Source organism: Lampetra planeri, chromosome 41 (assembly GCF_965212315.1).
Source record: "Lampetra planeri chromosome 41, kcLamPlan1.2.h2, whole genome shotgun sequence".
In the NCBI taxonomy this organism is placed as follows: Eukaryota; Metazoa; Chordata; class Hyperoartia; order Petromyzontiformes; family Petromyzontidae; genus Lampetra; species Lampetra planeri.
This window is the reverse complement of record NC_136147.1, coordinates 198,775-212,905: the sequence shown is the minus strand read 5'-3', so window position 1 is coordinate 212,905 and position 14,131 is coordinate 198,775. Positions and strand designations below refer to the sequence as shown.

The 14,131-nt window shown below is 50.5% G+C and overlaps 1 protein-coding gene across 2 annotated transcripts in view; it reads left to right on the top strand.

Moving 5' to 3' along the window:
* The window catches only part of LOC144732034 (calcium/calmodulin-dependent protein kinase type II delta chain), an 86,685-nt gene extending 73,333 nt beyond the window's left edge, over positions 1 to 13,352 (top strand). Inside the window, exons 11-19 of one of the 2 annotated variants that reach the window (XM_078613230.1) lie at positions 657 to 740; positions 2,180 to 2,222; positions 3,616 to 3,656; positions 4,654 to 4,702; positions 6,416 to 6,491; positions 7,828 to 7,922; positions 10,284 to 10,518; positions 12,275 to 12,306; positions 12,507 to 12,666. In XM_078613230.1, the coding sequence (XP_078469356.1) occupies positions 657 to 740; positions 2,180 to 2,222; positions 3,616 to 3,656; positions 4,654 to 4,702; positions 6,416 to 6,491; positions 7,828 to 7,922; positions 10,284 to 10,518; positions 12,275 to 12,306; positions 12,507 to 12,529 (678 nt within the window). In that variant the 3' untranslated portion in view covers positions 12,530 to 12,666. Of the gene's footprint in view, positions 1 to 656; positions 741 to 2,179; positions 2,223 to 3,615; positions 3,657 to 4,653; positions 4,703 to 6,415; positions 6,492 to 7,827; positions 7,923 to 10,283; positions 10,519 to 12,274; positions 12,307 to 12,506 lie in introns of both variants that reach the window. The other variant, XM_078613231.1, reaches the window with a different exon arrangement.
* The last annotated feature ends 779 nt before the right edge of the window (positions 13,353 to 14,131 follow it).

Genomic DNA, 14,131 nt, shown 5'->3' with positions numbered 1-14,131 from the left:
TACGGCCGAACAGTGGCTCTGAGCGTGATGCACTGTGTCCGACTACTGGCTCAGTGTTGCTAAGTGGTGCACTGTCTCACGAGTGGTTCACTATCGCTCCACTGTGGCTGACAGTGTTATATGCACATGTCGCGCGCGTGTGTGTGTGACGTCTCTGTGATCCGTGTCATGCTCTCGTGTCTTGCAAGTGCTTGTGTTTCACGAAAAACATACCTGTGCTTTGTTTAACTCATTCGTGGCATGTGCGTAATGTTTTTTTGCTGTGCACAATGCACCGGTGTTCTATGTAAATGTGCTGCATGCTACGTATAATATGCTCATGTCACGTGTCACGTGATTGCGGTGTCCAATGTGTGCTCACGATCATGTACGTGCACGTGTTGCTTAACTGCAGACCCGTACCTTGTTCATCTCATCCTCGTTATGTACAAGCGTGTTGGTGTCGTGTACCTGTGTGTTCTTGTCTCGCCACGCTCATGTCCTTGTGTCTTGTGTTACGTGCCCTGCACTGCGTAAGTAACACTCTCATGCAAAATAAGCAGCGTGGTTGCGTGTCCCGCACGTGCTCACGTCTTGGGTTAGCGGGCAACTCGCACGCGCCACGTATGACGCACTAATGTCGCGTGTGACGTGTCCCCGCCCCCTCCTTCCCACAGCAACGCTCGACCGTGGCGTCGTGCATGCACAGGCAGGAGACGGTCGAATGCCTCAAGAAGTTCAATGCCCGACGCAAGCTCAAGGCAAGGAAGGGATGGGAACACAACGTGCCTGGATTAGCTTTTGAGTTTTGCATTTAGGGATGGCAGCGAGTTTTTTTTTATACCTATAAACCATCCCCTTAAATAATTCGTGATGTCGTTGAAAGGGAATTCTAGTTTTAGTAAACACAGGCGACATATTATCGTTTGGCTGATAACACCTTTAATGTAGAGAGGACTGCAGAGCTTGGGCAGTTGCTTGTGCCTGCGGTTCCTCCTCGCCCCTCTTTGAGTCGTTCTCTCTCTCTACGAGAGTAAGCACGCAACTGCGTGGCGCGCTCTTGTGTTGCAAGTCAACGGTTTGGCACGCAGACTTAAATGTGTCGCCCACCATCCTGGCGTGGATGAAAAGCAACGTTTGTCCTAGTACACACAATTAACCGTGGTATTTTTTGGGCTTTCTCCCTTATCAAGAAAGGTGGGCAAATTTTACATGCGATGTGAATGACAGTCCTAATTATTTGACACCCTGCACTCGAGCACAGAGCCACTTCGTTGTTATGATAATGATTACCCACATCTTAAAAAATGTCGAAAACGTAGGTGTGGAAGGGCGGAACTTTCCGATCTGTCAAACCGGCGACGTGACGACTTAATTTTCCGTCGTGTCAAGGAAGTTCCTATTTGCCTGGAGACTCCCACGTGCTAACACGCCAATCACACACACACACACGTCCATTGACCCATTTCTTTTTAAAGTCGCCATTCGCCGAGTGACGTCGACACTCGTCGCTGTGCTTAACGGTCTTTTGTCTTTCGTCATTTTGACCGACTCGGGTCACACGCGCAAATGAGACTCATCCTGGTCTCTCGATCTCACCTGGTTACACAAAATAAACTTGCCATCACCACTGCACTTGCGCCGGGCTTGGTGCACTTTTGGGGCCATGTGAAGAATCAAAAAGACTTGCGGGCAAGGAGGTCACGGCGCAGACCCCCCGGCGCTATGTGTTAACTGACTTGAGTCGTTGAGACGATGGCGAAGTTGTGGCTGTGCAAGCGTACACACAAAGACAAAGATCCCCCTTGTAGCCTTAACAGACTGTTGGGACAAGTGCTGTTAGCGAGCACCTGTTAAGGCCAGCACGGCACACGAGGGGGCGGGTGGCCAGCACCATGCCCGGCCGCCTTTGTCTCCGCAGTGGCGATGTTTACGCACCACACCAGATACTCATTTGAGGCTGAGTCGACCTACGGGAGGCCCAGGACCGGTTCAAATAATCATCGCTGGTGTTGACCGTGAGCGGGAATCGAACTCGCGTCTCCGGGGTTTGTAGCGCAGCGCGCGAAGCTCTACACCGCCGCTCCCCTGTTGCTCACCTCGTTGATGCTGCCGGTGTGTGTCCTCCGAACCCTCTTTGCTGTGCCACGGTGCCCTCCACGGGTGTGCCGACGGCCGTCACACTCGACTTGCACTGCAGGGAGCCATCCTCACCACCATGCTCGCCACGCGGAACTTCTCAGGTAGCGCCTCTCTCGCTCCGTGCCGCCGTTTCTTCTGTGTGTGTGCGTGTGCGTGCATGCGTTCGTGAGCGTGTGCGAGTGTGGGGAGCGGTAGGTGCTCTCGAACAGTACTCGCCCCAACAGTCTGTTAAGGCTATAGGAGGGGGGTCTTTGTCTTTGTGGGAAGCAGTCGGCCTAGTGGGTCACACCGGTGACCCCAGTTCGATTTCAGCTCGCGGCCAACACTATTGATGGTTATCTGAACCTGTCCTGGGCCTCCCCGAGGTGGACTCGGCATCAATTGAGTACCTGGTGCAGTGTGTAAACATGGGCGTGGTGTGGGCGACCCGCCCCCTCGTATGCCATGCCGGCATTCATCGATGCTACTTGCTGACAGCACTTGCCCCAACAGTCTGCTCAGGCTATACAGGGGCGCTTTGTGTTTGTCTTTGTGGCTGTGTGTGGCCGTGTGTAGCCGTATGGGCATTTGTGGGAGGTTGGTTGGCTCAGCCTTAAATGAGTAACTGGTGTGGTGTGTAAATATCGCCACTAGGGAGACAAAGGCGGCCAGGCGTGGTGTTGCCCACCCACCCCCTCGTGTGCCCTGCCGGCCTTCATAGGTGAATGCTAACAACTCTTGCCCCAACAGTCTGCTAAGGCCATGTGGGGGGTTCTGTGGGGAGCAGTCGTGGAGTGGGGTCACATCGGCGACCCGAGTTCGATTCCAGCTCAAGACCAATTACAGTGGTGAATCCATATACAGTGGTGAATGTCTGAACTGGTCCTGGGCCTCCCCTAGGTCGACTCGGCCTAAAATGTGTAACTGGTGCAGTATGTAAACATCAGACAAAAGTGGCCGGGTGTGATTCTGGCCACACCACCCCCATCGTGTGCCGTAGCACCTCGACTTGGAGCTCGCTGCGACAGCACTTGACCCCCAGCAGTCTGTGAAGGCTGCCTGGGGGTGGAGGGGGGGACTTGGGAGCGGTGGCGTAGTGGGTCGTGCACTGCGCTATGGACCTGGTGATTTGGATAAAATTTCCAACCTTGGCTAACACCAATGGCAAATATCAGAGCTGGTCATGGGCCCTCCCCTAGGTGAACTGAGCCTTAAATCTGTCCCTGGTTTGGTGTGTAAAGCATGAGAAATGGGGGAAACGAAGACTGCCAGGTATTGGACTGGTCATTCTGCTACTTCGTGCACCGCATTGACCTGAATAAGTACTCGCCAACAGAACGTGCTTCTGTAAGGATAAGGATGAATGGGAAATATTTGTGTGCGTCACCATCAGCACTCAGTAGACCCAGAAGGGTGGGTGTGGCCGACCGTGCAAATCGGAGGTGATGTGAAGTGTATTTTAGGGTCAGACATTGGTGTGACCTCGCTGATGATGTCCGTCTTTTGCTCCACCAGCGGCCAAGAGCCTGATGAACAAGAAGACGGATGGCGTGAAGGTACGTCCTCTCTCCCAACCGCGTATAGACTATGTTTGCACGAGACGCAATTACGTATTTATCCATCGCTGTGAGCATCTTTGGCTGCATATAATCGGGCACTGGAGGGGAAGATTTTTCATTTCGGTGGAACTTTCTTGGTTGTGCCGCTGCGCTCTGCTACTTCTGTCACTGCAAAAAAACGGGGCCTTCGGATTTGAAATGTGGTCCAGGACCGGCTGGGTGCTGGAACCAACGTTGGCCCATAATCCGTCACTCAGAGTGTATTTTCCCCATAGCCGCCACCTGCCACTGGAAGAGGGTCCATGGGAAAGAAAAAAAAATACCTCTCCCGGGAGAAGTCAACGAGTCGCACGCTTATCCAGAAGGCAGTGGGAAATGGAAGCGCGCGGCACCGTGATTTATATTGACCCACCCAAATTGGACGGTGAAAAGAGCTTCATAGCTCATTGGATTCGTACGGTGCGAAAGAAGGAAAAAATACCTACATACACAATATGCACTCTCAAGTAAATTTGTCGTAATATTGCGACGATCGAAACTGTTAAACCATAAATGAAACTTGCCGTCGCGTAGCGTTCCAAACGCCGCACGAGGGCAGCGTCTGCTTCTAAGGGAACCCGGGGTGCAGTGCGAGCGCTCGCAGCCATGCGTGTAGAAGAGCGTGAGAACGATTGCCCTCTTTGCAGAGGCGGTGGGGGGGTGGACTCTTTGTTTTCACGGTTTGCAGAGCACAGGCCCTGAGGCCCTATTTTTATTTTCCCAGGTAAGGCTCGATGAGCTCTGTAGCTCTTTATCAGAAGCGACCTGGCTATCACAAATGACACCTCAATGAAGTGGCTTATCATGAGGAAATTTCTGCCAGCCAAATACTCTAATGAGTGGCCCTAATTTTTTTTTTCCAGTGTGAAGGCCTTTTCGTTTCATCGGGGGGAGGGGGGGGAGTGGGGAGCCATTAACACGTGTGCGTGTCCACGCGTTATTGTCTGTGCGGCAGGAGTCCACAGACAGCAGCAACACCACTCTGGAGGATGAAGACCTGAAACGTAAATGCCACATGAGGGGGGCATAGCCACGGGGAACGGCCATTGGTTGACATGTCACCTGTTTATATTTATATATTGTGTTCCTTTCAAGGCCACGGTGCTATTGGCACGGAATGTGTTTGAGTTGTTTGATTGTTAATTTTGCCTGTTGCACCACTGCCAACGCAGCAGCAACATGACCAACATATTTAGAATATAATTGGTGACAAACCAGTGAAGTTTCGGGTGCGTCTTTTAAAAGTATTCCCAAGTACATTGGAATATGTTACTGGGATATATATATATAAAATCGCAAATCTGTCTGTCTGTCTGTGTGTGTGTCTGTGTGGCGCCGGACCATACGCAGTTTCATTGGACGGCGGTTGCCCCTGGCAACGGCTAGCGACGCATTCGCTGCCGGGTGGACGCCATTTTTAATTCCCGTTAAAAATATGCGCACGCATTTGTGGTATAAACTCGATATACCCAGCGTTGCCCGGGGTGAAAATACATTTAAAATCTTATGATAACTTTCAAACATTACATACCAATGAAAAAACAACTGTGTAATTACTTTTAAACCCGACGCGCCAAGAATCGATTCTCTGAATCGCGCAAAGGAATCGAAGGTTGTAGATTCCTTTAGATTCGGACGATTCTCGTTACTATAAGTTGCTTAAAGTCGATATAAACTGCTACGAACGGGAAATATCCGGCGTTGACCGGGGCAAAAATGTAATTAAAAACTCCTGAAAAAATAAAAAAATAAAATAACAATGAAAATGAAACTCTATCATTCAAAATGTAAACCCCCAACATGCCAGGAATCGATTCTTTGAATCGCACAAAGGACTAATCTAAGGTTGTAAATTACTTTAGGATCGCGCTTCCTGTTTAATATCAGTTGCTTATAGAGTTGATATAAACTGCTACGAATGGGAAATATCCGGCGTTGACTGGGCCAAAAATATAATGGTGAGGGCGGTTGTGAGTGGCGATTGTGAGTGGTGATTAGTGAGTGGTGAGGGGAGGTTGAGTGGTGAGTGGTGATTGGTGAGGGTGTGATTGGTGAGGGAGAGTGGTGAGGGAGAGTGGTGAGGGAGAGTGGTGAGGGAGAGTGGTGAGGGTGAATGGTGAGGGTGAGTGGTGAGTGGTGAGGGTGAGTGGTGAGTGGTGATTGGTGAGCGTGTCATTGGTGAGGATGAGTGGTGAGGGTGAATGGTGAGGGTGAGTGGTGAGTGGTGAGGGTGAGTGTTGAGGGTGAGTGGTGAGTGGTGATTGGTGAGGATGAGTGGTGAGGGAGAGTGGTGAGGGTGAATGGTGAGGGTGATTGGTGAGGGTGTGATTGGTGAGGATGAGTGGTGAGGGAGAGTGGTGAGGGAGAGTGGTGAGGGAGAGTGGTGAGGGAGAGTGGTGAGGGAGAGTGGTGAGGGAGAGTGGTGAGGGAGAGTGGTGAGGGAGAGTGGTGAGGGAGAGTGGTGAGGGTGAGTGGTGAGTGGTGAGGGTGTGTATATATGTAAGGTTATTAAGAAATATATTTTTCACCCGGGCAACGCCGGGTACTTATGCTAGTACTCTTTAAAGTCGCACCCTCTATATATATAAAAACTAAATTTAGTCTCAAAAGTACAATGCATGCACACGTTCTGATGGAGGTGATGGTAATGTCGAAGATCTATATGATAACGATGATTTTATTGTGTGTTGCCGTCCCGTCAATCGCCATGGCAACAGTGCGCAAGCAAGAGATCATCAAGGTGACGGAGCAGCTGATTGAGGCTGTCAACCACGGAGACTTTGAGGCCTACACGTACGTTCCCCAGACCTTCCCACCCAAAAAATGGTGGAGCTATTGTAGGGGCACGCCTATAATCCAGCACTGCAGAGGCGAGGGTTTGTGGATCGCGCAAAATGTTGTGGAACTCCATTCCCGTGGGCCTTGAGATGCTATGCCCCTCGTTTGTCAGGAGAATGTAGTGGGGAAAAGTGTGGACTAATATCGTCTATCCCTTCTGTATGGGATAGAGCGTTGCCCCTTCGCACGTGTGTTTTATCCGGGTGCTCTGGTTTCCTCCCTACAAGTATAAAACGCTCACTGGCTGAACATCTTAATATACAGTAGAACCCCTCTTAACGACCACCCCTGTTAACGACTCATCGCTTAGCGATGGTCCTCCATCGAGCCCAGTGTGTAGTGTAGTTTATAATGTAGTGTATAGTAGTGAAGTGTATAGTAGTGTAATGTATAGTAGTATAGAGTAGAACCCCCCTTAACGACCACCCCTGTTAACAATGGGCCTCCTTAGAGCCCAATGTATAGTGTATAGTGTAGTGCATAGTAGTGTAGTGCTTCCTTAGAGCCCAATGTGTAGTGTATAGTGTAGTGTATAGTAGTGCAGTGCTTCCTTAGAGCCCAATGTGTAGTGGGTAGTGTATAGTTGTGTAGTGCTTCCTTAGAGCCCAATGTGTTTGTTTATTGACCATTCCTCTGTTAATGACGGGCTGTTATAGGTACAATAAATATTAATGCATTGAGTCACCATGTTTGTTTTAATATTATGTGTTAATAATATTGTTAGTATCTTTAAGTGTTAATATCCATTGTTTAAACATCATAAAATATTTTCTTGGTTATTTTGGTTAAGTCACGTAAAAGATAAACGATCTTCTACGTGACTTTACCGAAAGAACCAATAATATGAATCCCTGCAGTCACGAAAGCTTTAAATAAAAATCATGAAGTATGTTTTTTTTGGGTGAGGATGGGTAAATTCGGAACGAATGAAGCCTTTAACATGTATTTCCTATACTCGCTTAACGACCAAAAATCACGTAACGACCAGTTTCATGGAACCCAATTCCCGTCGTCGAGAGGGGTTCTACTGTCCACAGAACTGCAGAGCAACTATTGGCGCCGGCTCGCCGTGCGGCTGCCTTCCACCTTGTCTGTGGCGGCTCCTCCTCCCCGATTGTGAGATGCACTTTGCATGAACGACGATGCTACATAAAACTGTATTGAGTCAAAGCGAAGAGGGGGAGATCCCATCGTACCTATTGATAAGGGAATGTATGATGTCAGATGCAGCTTTTGGTTGATCACCTCCTTCCCTCTTCAACCCTCATTCCTCCTCCTCCACCTCCTCCAGGAAACTCTGTGATCCAGGGATGACGTCCTTCGAGCCGGAGGCGCTGGGAAACCTGGTGGGAGGGATGGAGTTTCACAAGTTCTACTTTGAGAACCGTGAGGCTCGCAAGCCACGCAACCTTGAAACCCTCGCCCCGTGACCTCCACCTTCATTTCCCAATATTCTAACTCTGTATTCTTGTACTCCCAACAATAGTGACAGTCGCCAACGGCTTGTGTGACTCGTGGTCACACGTATGCACACACGATAATTCATGTTTACACACCATGCTAAGTACTCAATTAAGGCGCAGTCAACCTAGAAGAGACCGTGGCCATCATTCGAACCTCAGTCCCAATTTTCAGAGCACAGCATGCGAGCCGCTGCCCGGTCGCACGTGCAAAAACATACATGCCCTGTGTAAAGCCAGATTGTAGACCGTCAAAGCTCTTGTATGTAGCATGCGTGTTGAACTTCTTTCTCACCGTGCATAGCCAACCGTGCTAATCGGAGGCGTGGCGGGAGGACAACAAACTAAACACAAAAAAAGGAGTTCTGAAGAAATACTTTTTAATTAAGATTTCAAAGAGCATAGCTCAAGTGGCTTCCTAATCCTGGAAGGAAGAGCGTTCAAGACGGCCGCAGAAGCGCATTATAAAGCGCGCAATGCGGTGACCGTTTTTGTTCGATGGTTAGCCAAAAGCCGCTGTGAGGATGACCAGCGTTTGCGTGATGGTTTATGCTCCTTGATGAGATGAGCAAGGTTAATTGATGTTAGAGAGCACCTAGTACACATACATATTCTGATTCAAAGCTTGCATGCCTGGCCACACCTATGTTTTCCCCATTGCTGGTGTTCACACACCTCACAGGGTGCTCATTTAAATCTCGAGTCGACCTTGGGGGGAGGCTCCAGGACAGCTTCTGCTATTGCTTGCCCCCGATGCGAGCCATGGTGAGAATTAGAACCCGAGTCGCCGGGTTCATAGCGGAGTGCGTGAACCACTTGCGCCACTGCTTCCCCCACAAGCGTCAACACGCCGAGTGCTGCAGTTGATATTATTCACAATGAAAGCGCCTTCACAGTAGGAGGTGTGCGCAGGCTGCTGGGTAGCCCAGCTGTCACTGAGCCTCTCGGCTCCTCCTCTCTCTCTCTCTCTCACTCTCTTCCCCTTGCCCTTTCTCTTGCCTCTCTCTCCTACCCAATCTCTGCATTTCATCAATTTATCCACGTGTCTCTCTCTCTCTCTCTCACGCTCTCTGTCCTTCTCTTGAAATTCCCTTCCATCTGCCTCCCCCCTGCCTTTATCCCCACTCCTCTCTGCTCCCACCTCTCTCCCCTTGCCTGCCTGCCTCCCCCCTCCCTCTCTTCATTTCTCTATCCCCCTTCTCCCCACACGATTCTGCTTCCCCCACATCTCCATTTCTCCTCTCCCATTACAATACAGTACCTTGTGGATAATATAGCATTGTAATTCACCACAGCACTTGTGCCAGGCTAGGTGCACTTTTAATGCCACGTGAAGGATCAAAAGGTTCTCGGATAGGAGATCACAGCACAGACTCAGGTGCCATGGGTTAACTGTATGTATGTTGAACTTCTTTTGCATACGTAGCCAACCGTGATATTAATCGAAGGTGCGGGGGAAGCAGTTCTAAAGAAGATAGTTTTCAATTTAGATTTTAAAGTGCATAGCTCCATTTGGCTTCCTGATATCGGAAGGAAGAGCATTCCAGACGGCCAGAAGCGCATCTGAAAGCACGCGGTGCAGTTATAACCGTCTTTGTTTGATGGTGAGCCAAAAGCCGCTGCCGAAAACTTACTGAGATGATAGATGGTGGCTGAGACTGTGGGAACACAAACACACGTAGCATTGAAATATAACTGCATCTCAAAGCACTGCACAGTGCGAGGTGAGCATATGTATATGATAGATAGAGGCAGCCAGACGTTGGTTTATATTTGATTTGGTGCGAGTCTATGGGAGAGAAAGATGTAGTCCGTGATATGGAGAGGAGAAAAGGATGATGTTGAGCCTGGATTTTAACGAGGGCAGGGAATCGATAGCGCCGATTTTTTTTTACACTTTTTTATTATCTTACCCGTTAAGGCCCACTGAGCTGTATAGCACTTTTTCAGAAGTAGCCCCAAATGGTAGCTCAAAGAAGTGGCTTATGAAGTGGAAATTATAGCAGCCAAATACTCTAAATGCATGTTGATTATAATAAATGTGGAGGAAAAACCGGAGGACCCAGAGAAAAATCCACACGACCATGGGGAGAGAGACACGCAAACTCCAAAATAAACAGGCGTAAGGGTCAGGATCAAACCCACGACCTCCTGCATACCAGGCTGAGGCGGTTCACATCTCGCCACCGTGGCGCCCCAATAACTCCACGAGGCTCCCCTGGGTAAACGCGCAGAGTGATCATCAGAATAATGACCTTGCCTGTCCCCCTCACCACAACACCCCCAGTTTTCTCAAAGAGCCAGCGGCCCGTGCACACGACGCTGCTGACGCCGCACGTGCACCTGCTGGGCGAGGAGGCGGCGTGCGTGGCCTACGTGCGGCTCACGCAGTACGTGGACAACGCCGGCGTGCCGCGCACGCAGCAGGCCGAGGAGACGCGCGTGTGGCACCGGCGCGACGGCAAGTGGCAGAGCGTGCACGCCCACCGCTCGGGAGCACCCACGCAGCACGGCAGCGCCAAGTAAGCCGCCGCCACTCCCCGCCACATCGATACGCCGGACACGGCCACCACACACAAACACGCTTGCCACCCACCGCCTCCACCACCCGACAACCTCCCATCGCACGCCAACACCCACCCCACGGACCCACCTCCGGCATCTCACCCACCCCCACCTTACCACCTCCCCCACCCACCTTACCCCCCCCACCCACCTTACCCCCCCCCACCCACCTTACCCCCCCCACCCACCTTACCCCCCCCACCTTACCCCCCCCACCCCCACCCACCTTACCCCCCCACCCACCTTACCCCCCCCACCCACGTTACCCCCCACCCACCTTACCCCCCCCACCCACCTTACCCCCCCCACCCACCTTACCCCCCCCCACCCACCTTACCCCCCCCCACCTTACCCCCCCACCCCCACCCACCTTACCCCCCCACCCACCTTACCCCCCCCCACCCACCTTACCCCCCCCCACCCACCTTCCCACCCACCTTACCCCCCCCACCCACCTTACCCCCCCCCACTCACCTTACCCCCCCCCACCCACCTTACCCCCCCCCCACTCACCTTACCCCCCCTCCCCCCCACTCACCTTACACCCACCCACCTTACCCCCCCCTCACCTTACCCCTGTTCCTGTTAACCTGTCTCGCTATTACACTCCCCACCCTTCCCCTCTCATCTCTTTCCCTCCCCCACCCCTCCTTCATGACCAATATAATTTGTTCTGATTATTTTTTTAATTGGCACAAATTGGGTCTCCCAATCGCAATTGGTGAGATTAATTGAGTCTGCTTAATTGAAGTCCGATTGTAAAGGTGTGGAGCCTCGATGGGACAGAGCGCCAGTCTGGGGCAGTGGCGCAGCGTGATGAGCATGGGCCCTGGTGCAAAGAATTAAATGGAAGGGGGTCCTCCCTCTCTTCGTTCGTAGTTCGGCCAAGTGGGCCTTGCACACTCGATAGCTTTACACGACTTGCGTTCGTCCTACGGTTCTCTCCGTGAGTCCATGTTTTTTTTTCTGAGTCTGTGGTTCTCTAAGTCTATGTGACTCTAGGTTATTTATGCGAGTCTTTGGGGTCTCTGTGCGAGTGGCAAAGCTTTTACGTTTTGCCCAGGTACACCCAATGAAATGGGGGGGGGGGGGATGTAAAATGTATCGCCCGACACTTGGGCCCATTTGGCCAATGGGTCTCGGTGCATTTCATTTACACCGCCTGTACACTCCATAGGCATGCCACTGCGACACACCCTTCCATAGGTAAACGATCCTTTCCTCGTCAGTTCTTCTCACCCAAAAGGGAGCTGTTGCTCCGTTGTCACGTTATGCAGGTAGTACGTTTACTGAACCCAAAACAAAAATAAATGTCAATGAAAATGACGAGCAATGTGCACTGGTCGCCATCAACAAGATCCCACTGAGACCGAAAAGTCTTCTGTTCCGAGGGACGAGAGATGTCTACTGCAAAAGCGAATACAAAACGCTGATGTAGCAACAACAAAAAACATTAGCCTTGTCGCTTACGCAGAGATGTTAATGCTGTATTCTGGTGCAGCCCCGTTGAGAATGTTTTTTTTCTGCCAGTTAGCACTGTGTAAACAAGTCCTAAAATAGCTACAATAAAGGCCGGAGGGAGGGGATATCAACATAAATCAACAATGTAAACAAGGTAAGAGACTGGAAAAGCTCGCAGGTAGCAATTAAAATAATTCGCCTTCCAGATTTGTCCAGAGCATCAAATCCCTCAACGTTTCTTTTTCGTCGCAGAAAACCGACTGAGAGGGCGCATTCATGCGTGGGTGCGTATCACACGATCGCCGCATGTTTATTGAGCGTGCGTGCGGGGATATTTTCATGAAATATTTAGCGTATTGTTGATTTCTTCTTCCCCTTCTCGCTCCCCTTTGAGATGAATTATGCATGCGCTATTCGTGTGATGATACGCTCGGCCAGCGTCGGTAACTAAATCCGTGCCTGCTCCCCCCTGCCCTCCCTTCAGCTAGGAGACTGAAGACAAACTGAGCCGGGTCTCTCAACCGCCCCTGAACAGAGGACACACACACATGCTCTTGGACAGACACATGCACTCTCACACATACATACACACGCACTAGCAGACATACACACTCACGGAAAAACACGCGTGTTCACAGACAAAACAAACAAAGATCCCCCATATAGCCTTAACAGACTGTTGGGGCAGGTGCTGTTAGCGAGCACCTATGAAGGCCGGCAACTGCACACGAGGAGGTGGGTGGCCAACACCACGCCTGTCCGCCTTTGTATCCCCAGTGGCGATGTTTACACATCACACCAGTTGACCTAGACGAGGCCCAGGACCGGTTCAGATAATCATCACTGGTGTCGGCCATGAGCGGGAATTAAACTCGGGTGGCCGCGTTCAAAGCGCAGCGCGCTAACCGCTGCACGGCCGTTCATGGACGCCCACTCATTCACGGATGCGCACACAGACGCACACGGTCACAGACACACACACACATTTACGGACAGAGAATTGCACGCACACACTCACATTCAGGGCCATCTGCACTGACGCACAACATCGTTTTGGATTCGCAACCGAGAAGAAAATGTCCTTTAAAGGTAATGCGCGTGGGCAAACACGTACGTACGTACGTGTGCTTTAACATTTATAGTCATGTTTGAACAACGTTTGGAAATGTACTTGGATTTAAATGTATACGGTGGAGTTCACTTTGAGAGCTTTTGTCGGCGTTTTGATGATACAGGTTACAACTCAGGTTCCTACAATGATATATTTTTGCGCTTTTATAAATATCTCCAATATAATTACGATAATGATGATACATTCTACAACATTCCCTCAATAAGGCCCATACAGATTTAATCAAGGAATATTTTCTGTCGCGATGTTGCATATCAGGTCCACGTGGACGGTAGGCAAGGAACGCCAAGCAAAACGCTTCCCCCCGCCAGGTGGCGATAGGTAGCATGACAGATCAGCCGGGGAATCCGTGGCAGTGCACAGAGATGCCACTATACAAACAAGACAAAGATCCCCCTTGTACAGTGCCGGATTAAGCGAGTGCGGGGCCTGTAGCATGATGTTATAAAGGGGCCCTAAATAAAAACACGCAAATATTAAAACACACAAATTTTTAACTTGCAAAGTAAAGTAATTGTATTTTTTCATTTGCTATACAGCCAGATAGTGTACGACAAATCGCGACCCTTAAACACTCAATCGTTCATAAAAGTTGAAGGCAGTATAGTATTATAGTAATCGAGCAAGTGCAGAATCACTGAACCGGAATTGATAGCTTGAAAGCATTTAGCGCGGAGCTCTTGAAAGTGCGGGCCCGTAGCTACATATGTAGCTACTTTTGCTTTTATAGCCTCAACAGACTACATATACACACACGCGCGCGTGCGCACAGGCTCCCACGCACACATGCATTCATTTGCATAGTTAAGACAAAGACGAGACTAAGATCCCCCGTATCGCCTCAACAGACGTTTGCGGCCGGGGTTCTATTCACGAGCACCTCCATGAAGGCCGCCATCACGCACGCTACAACACGCACACACGCAGGGCACACACACACACACGCAGGGCACACACACACACACGCAGGGCACACA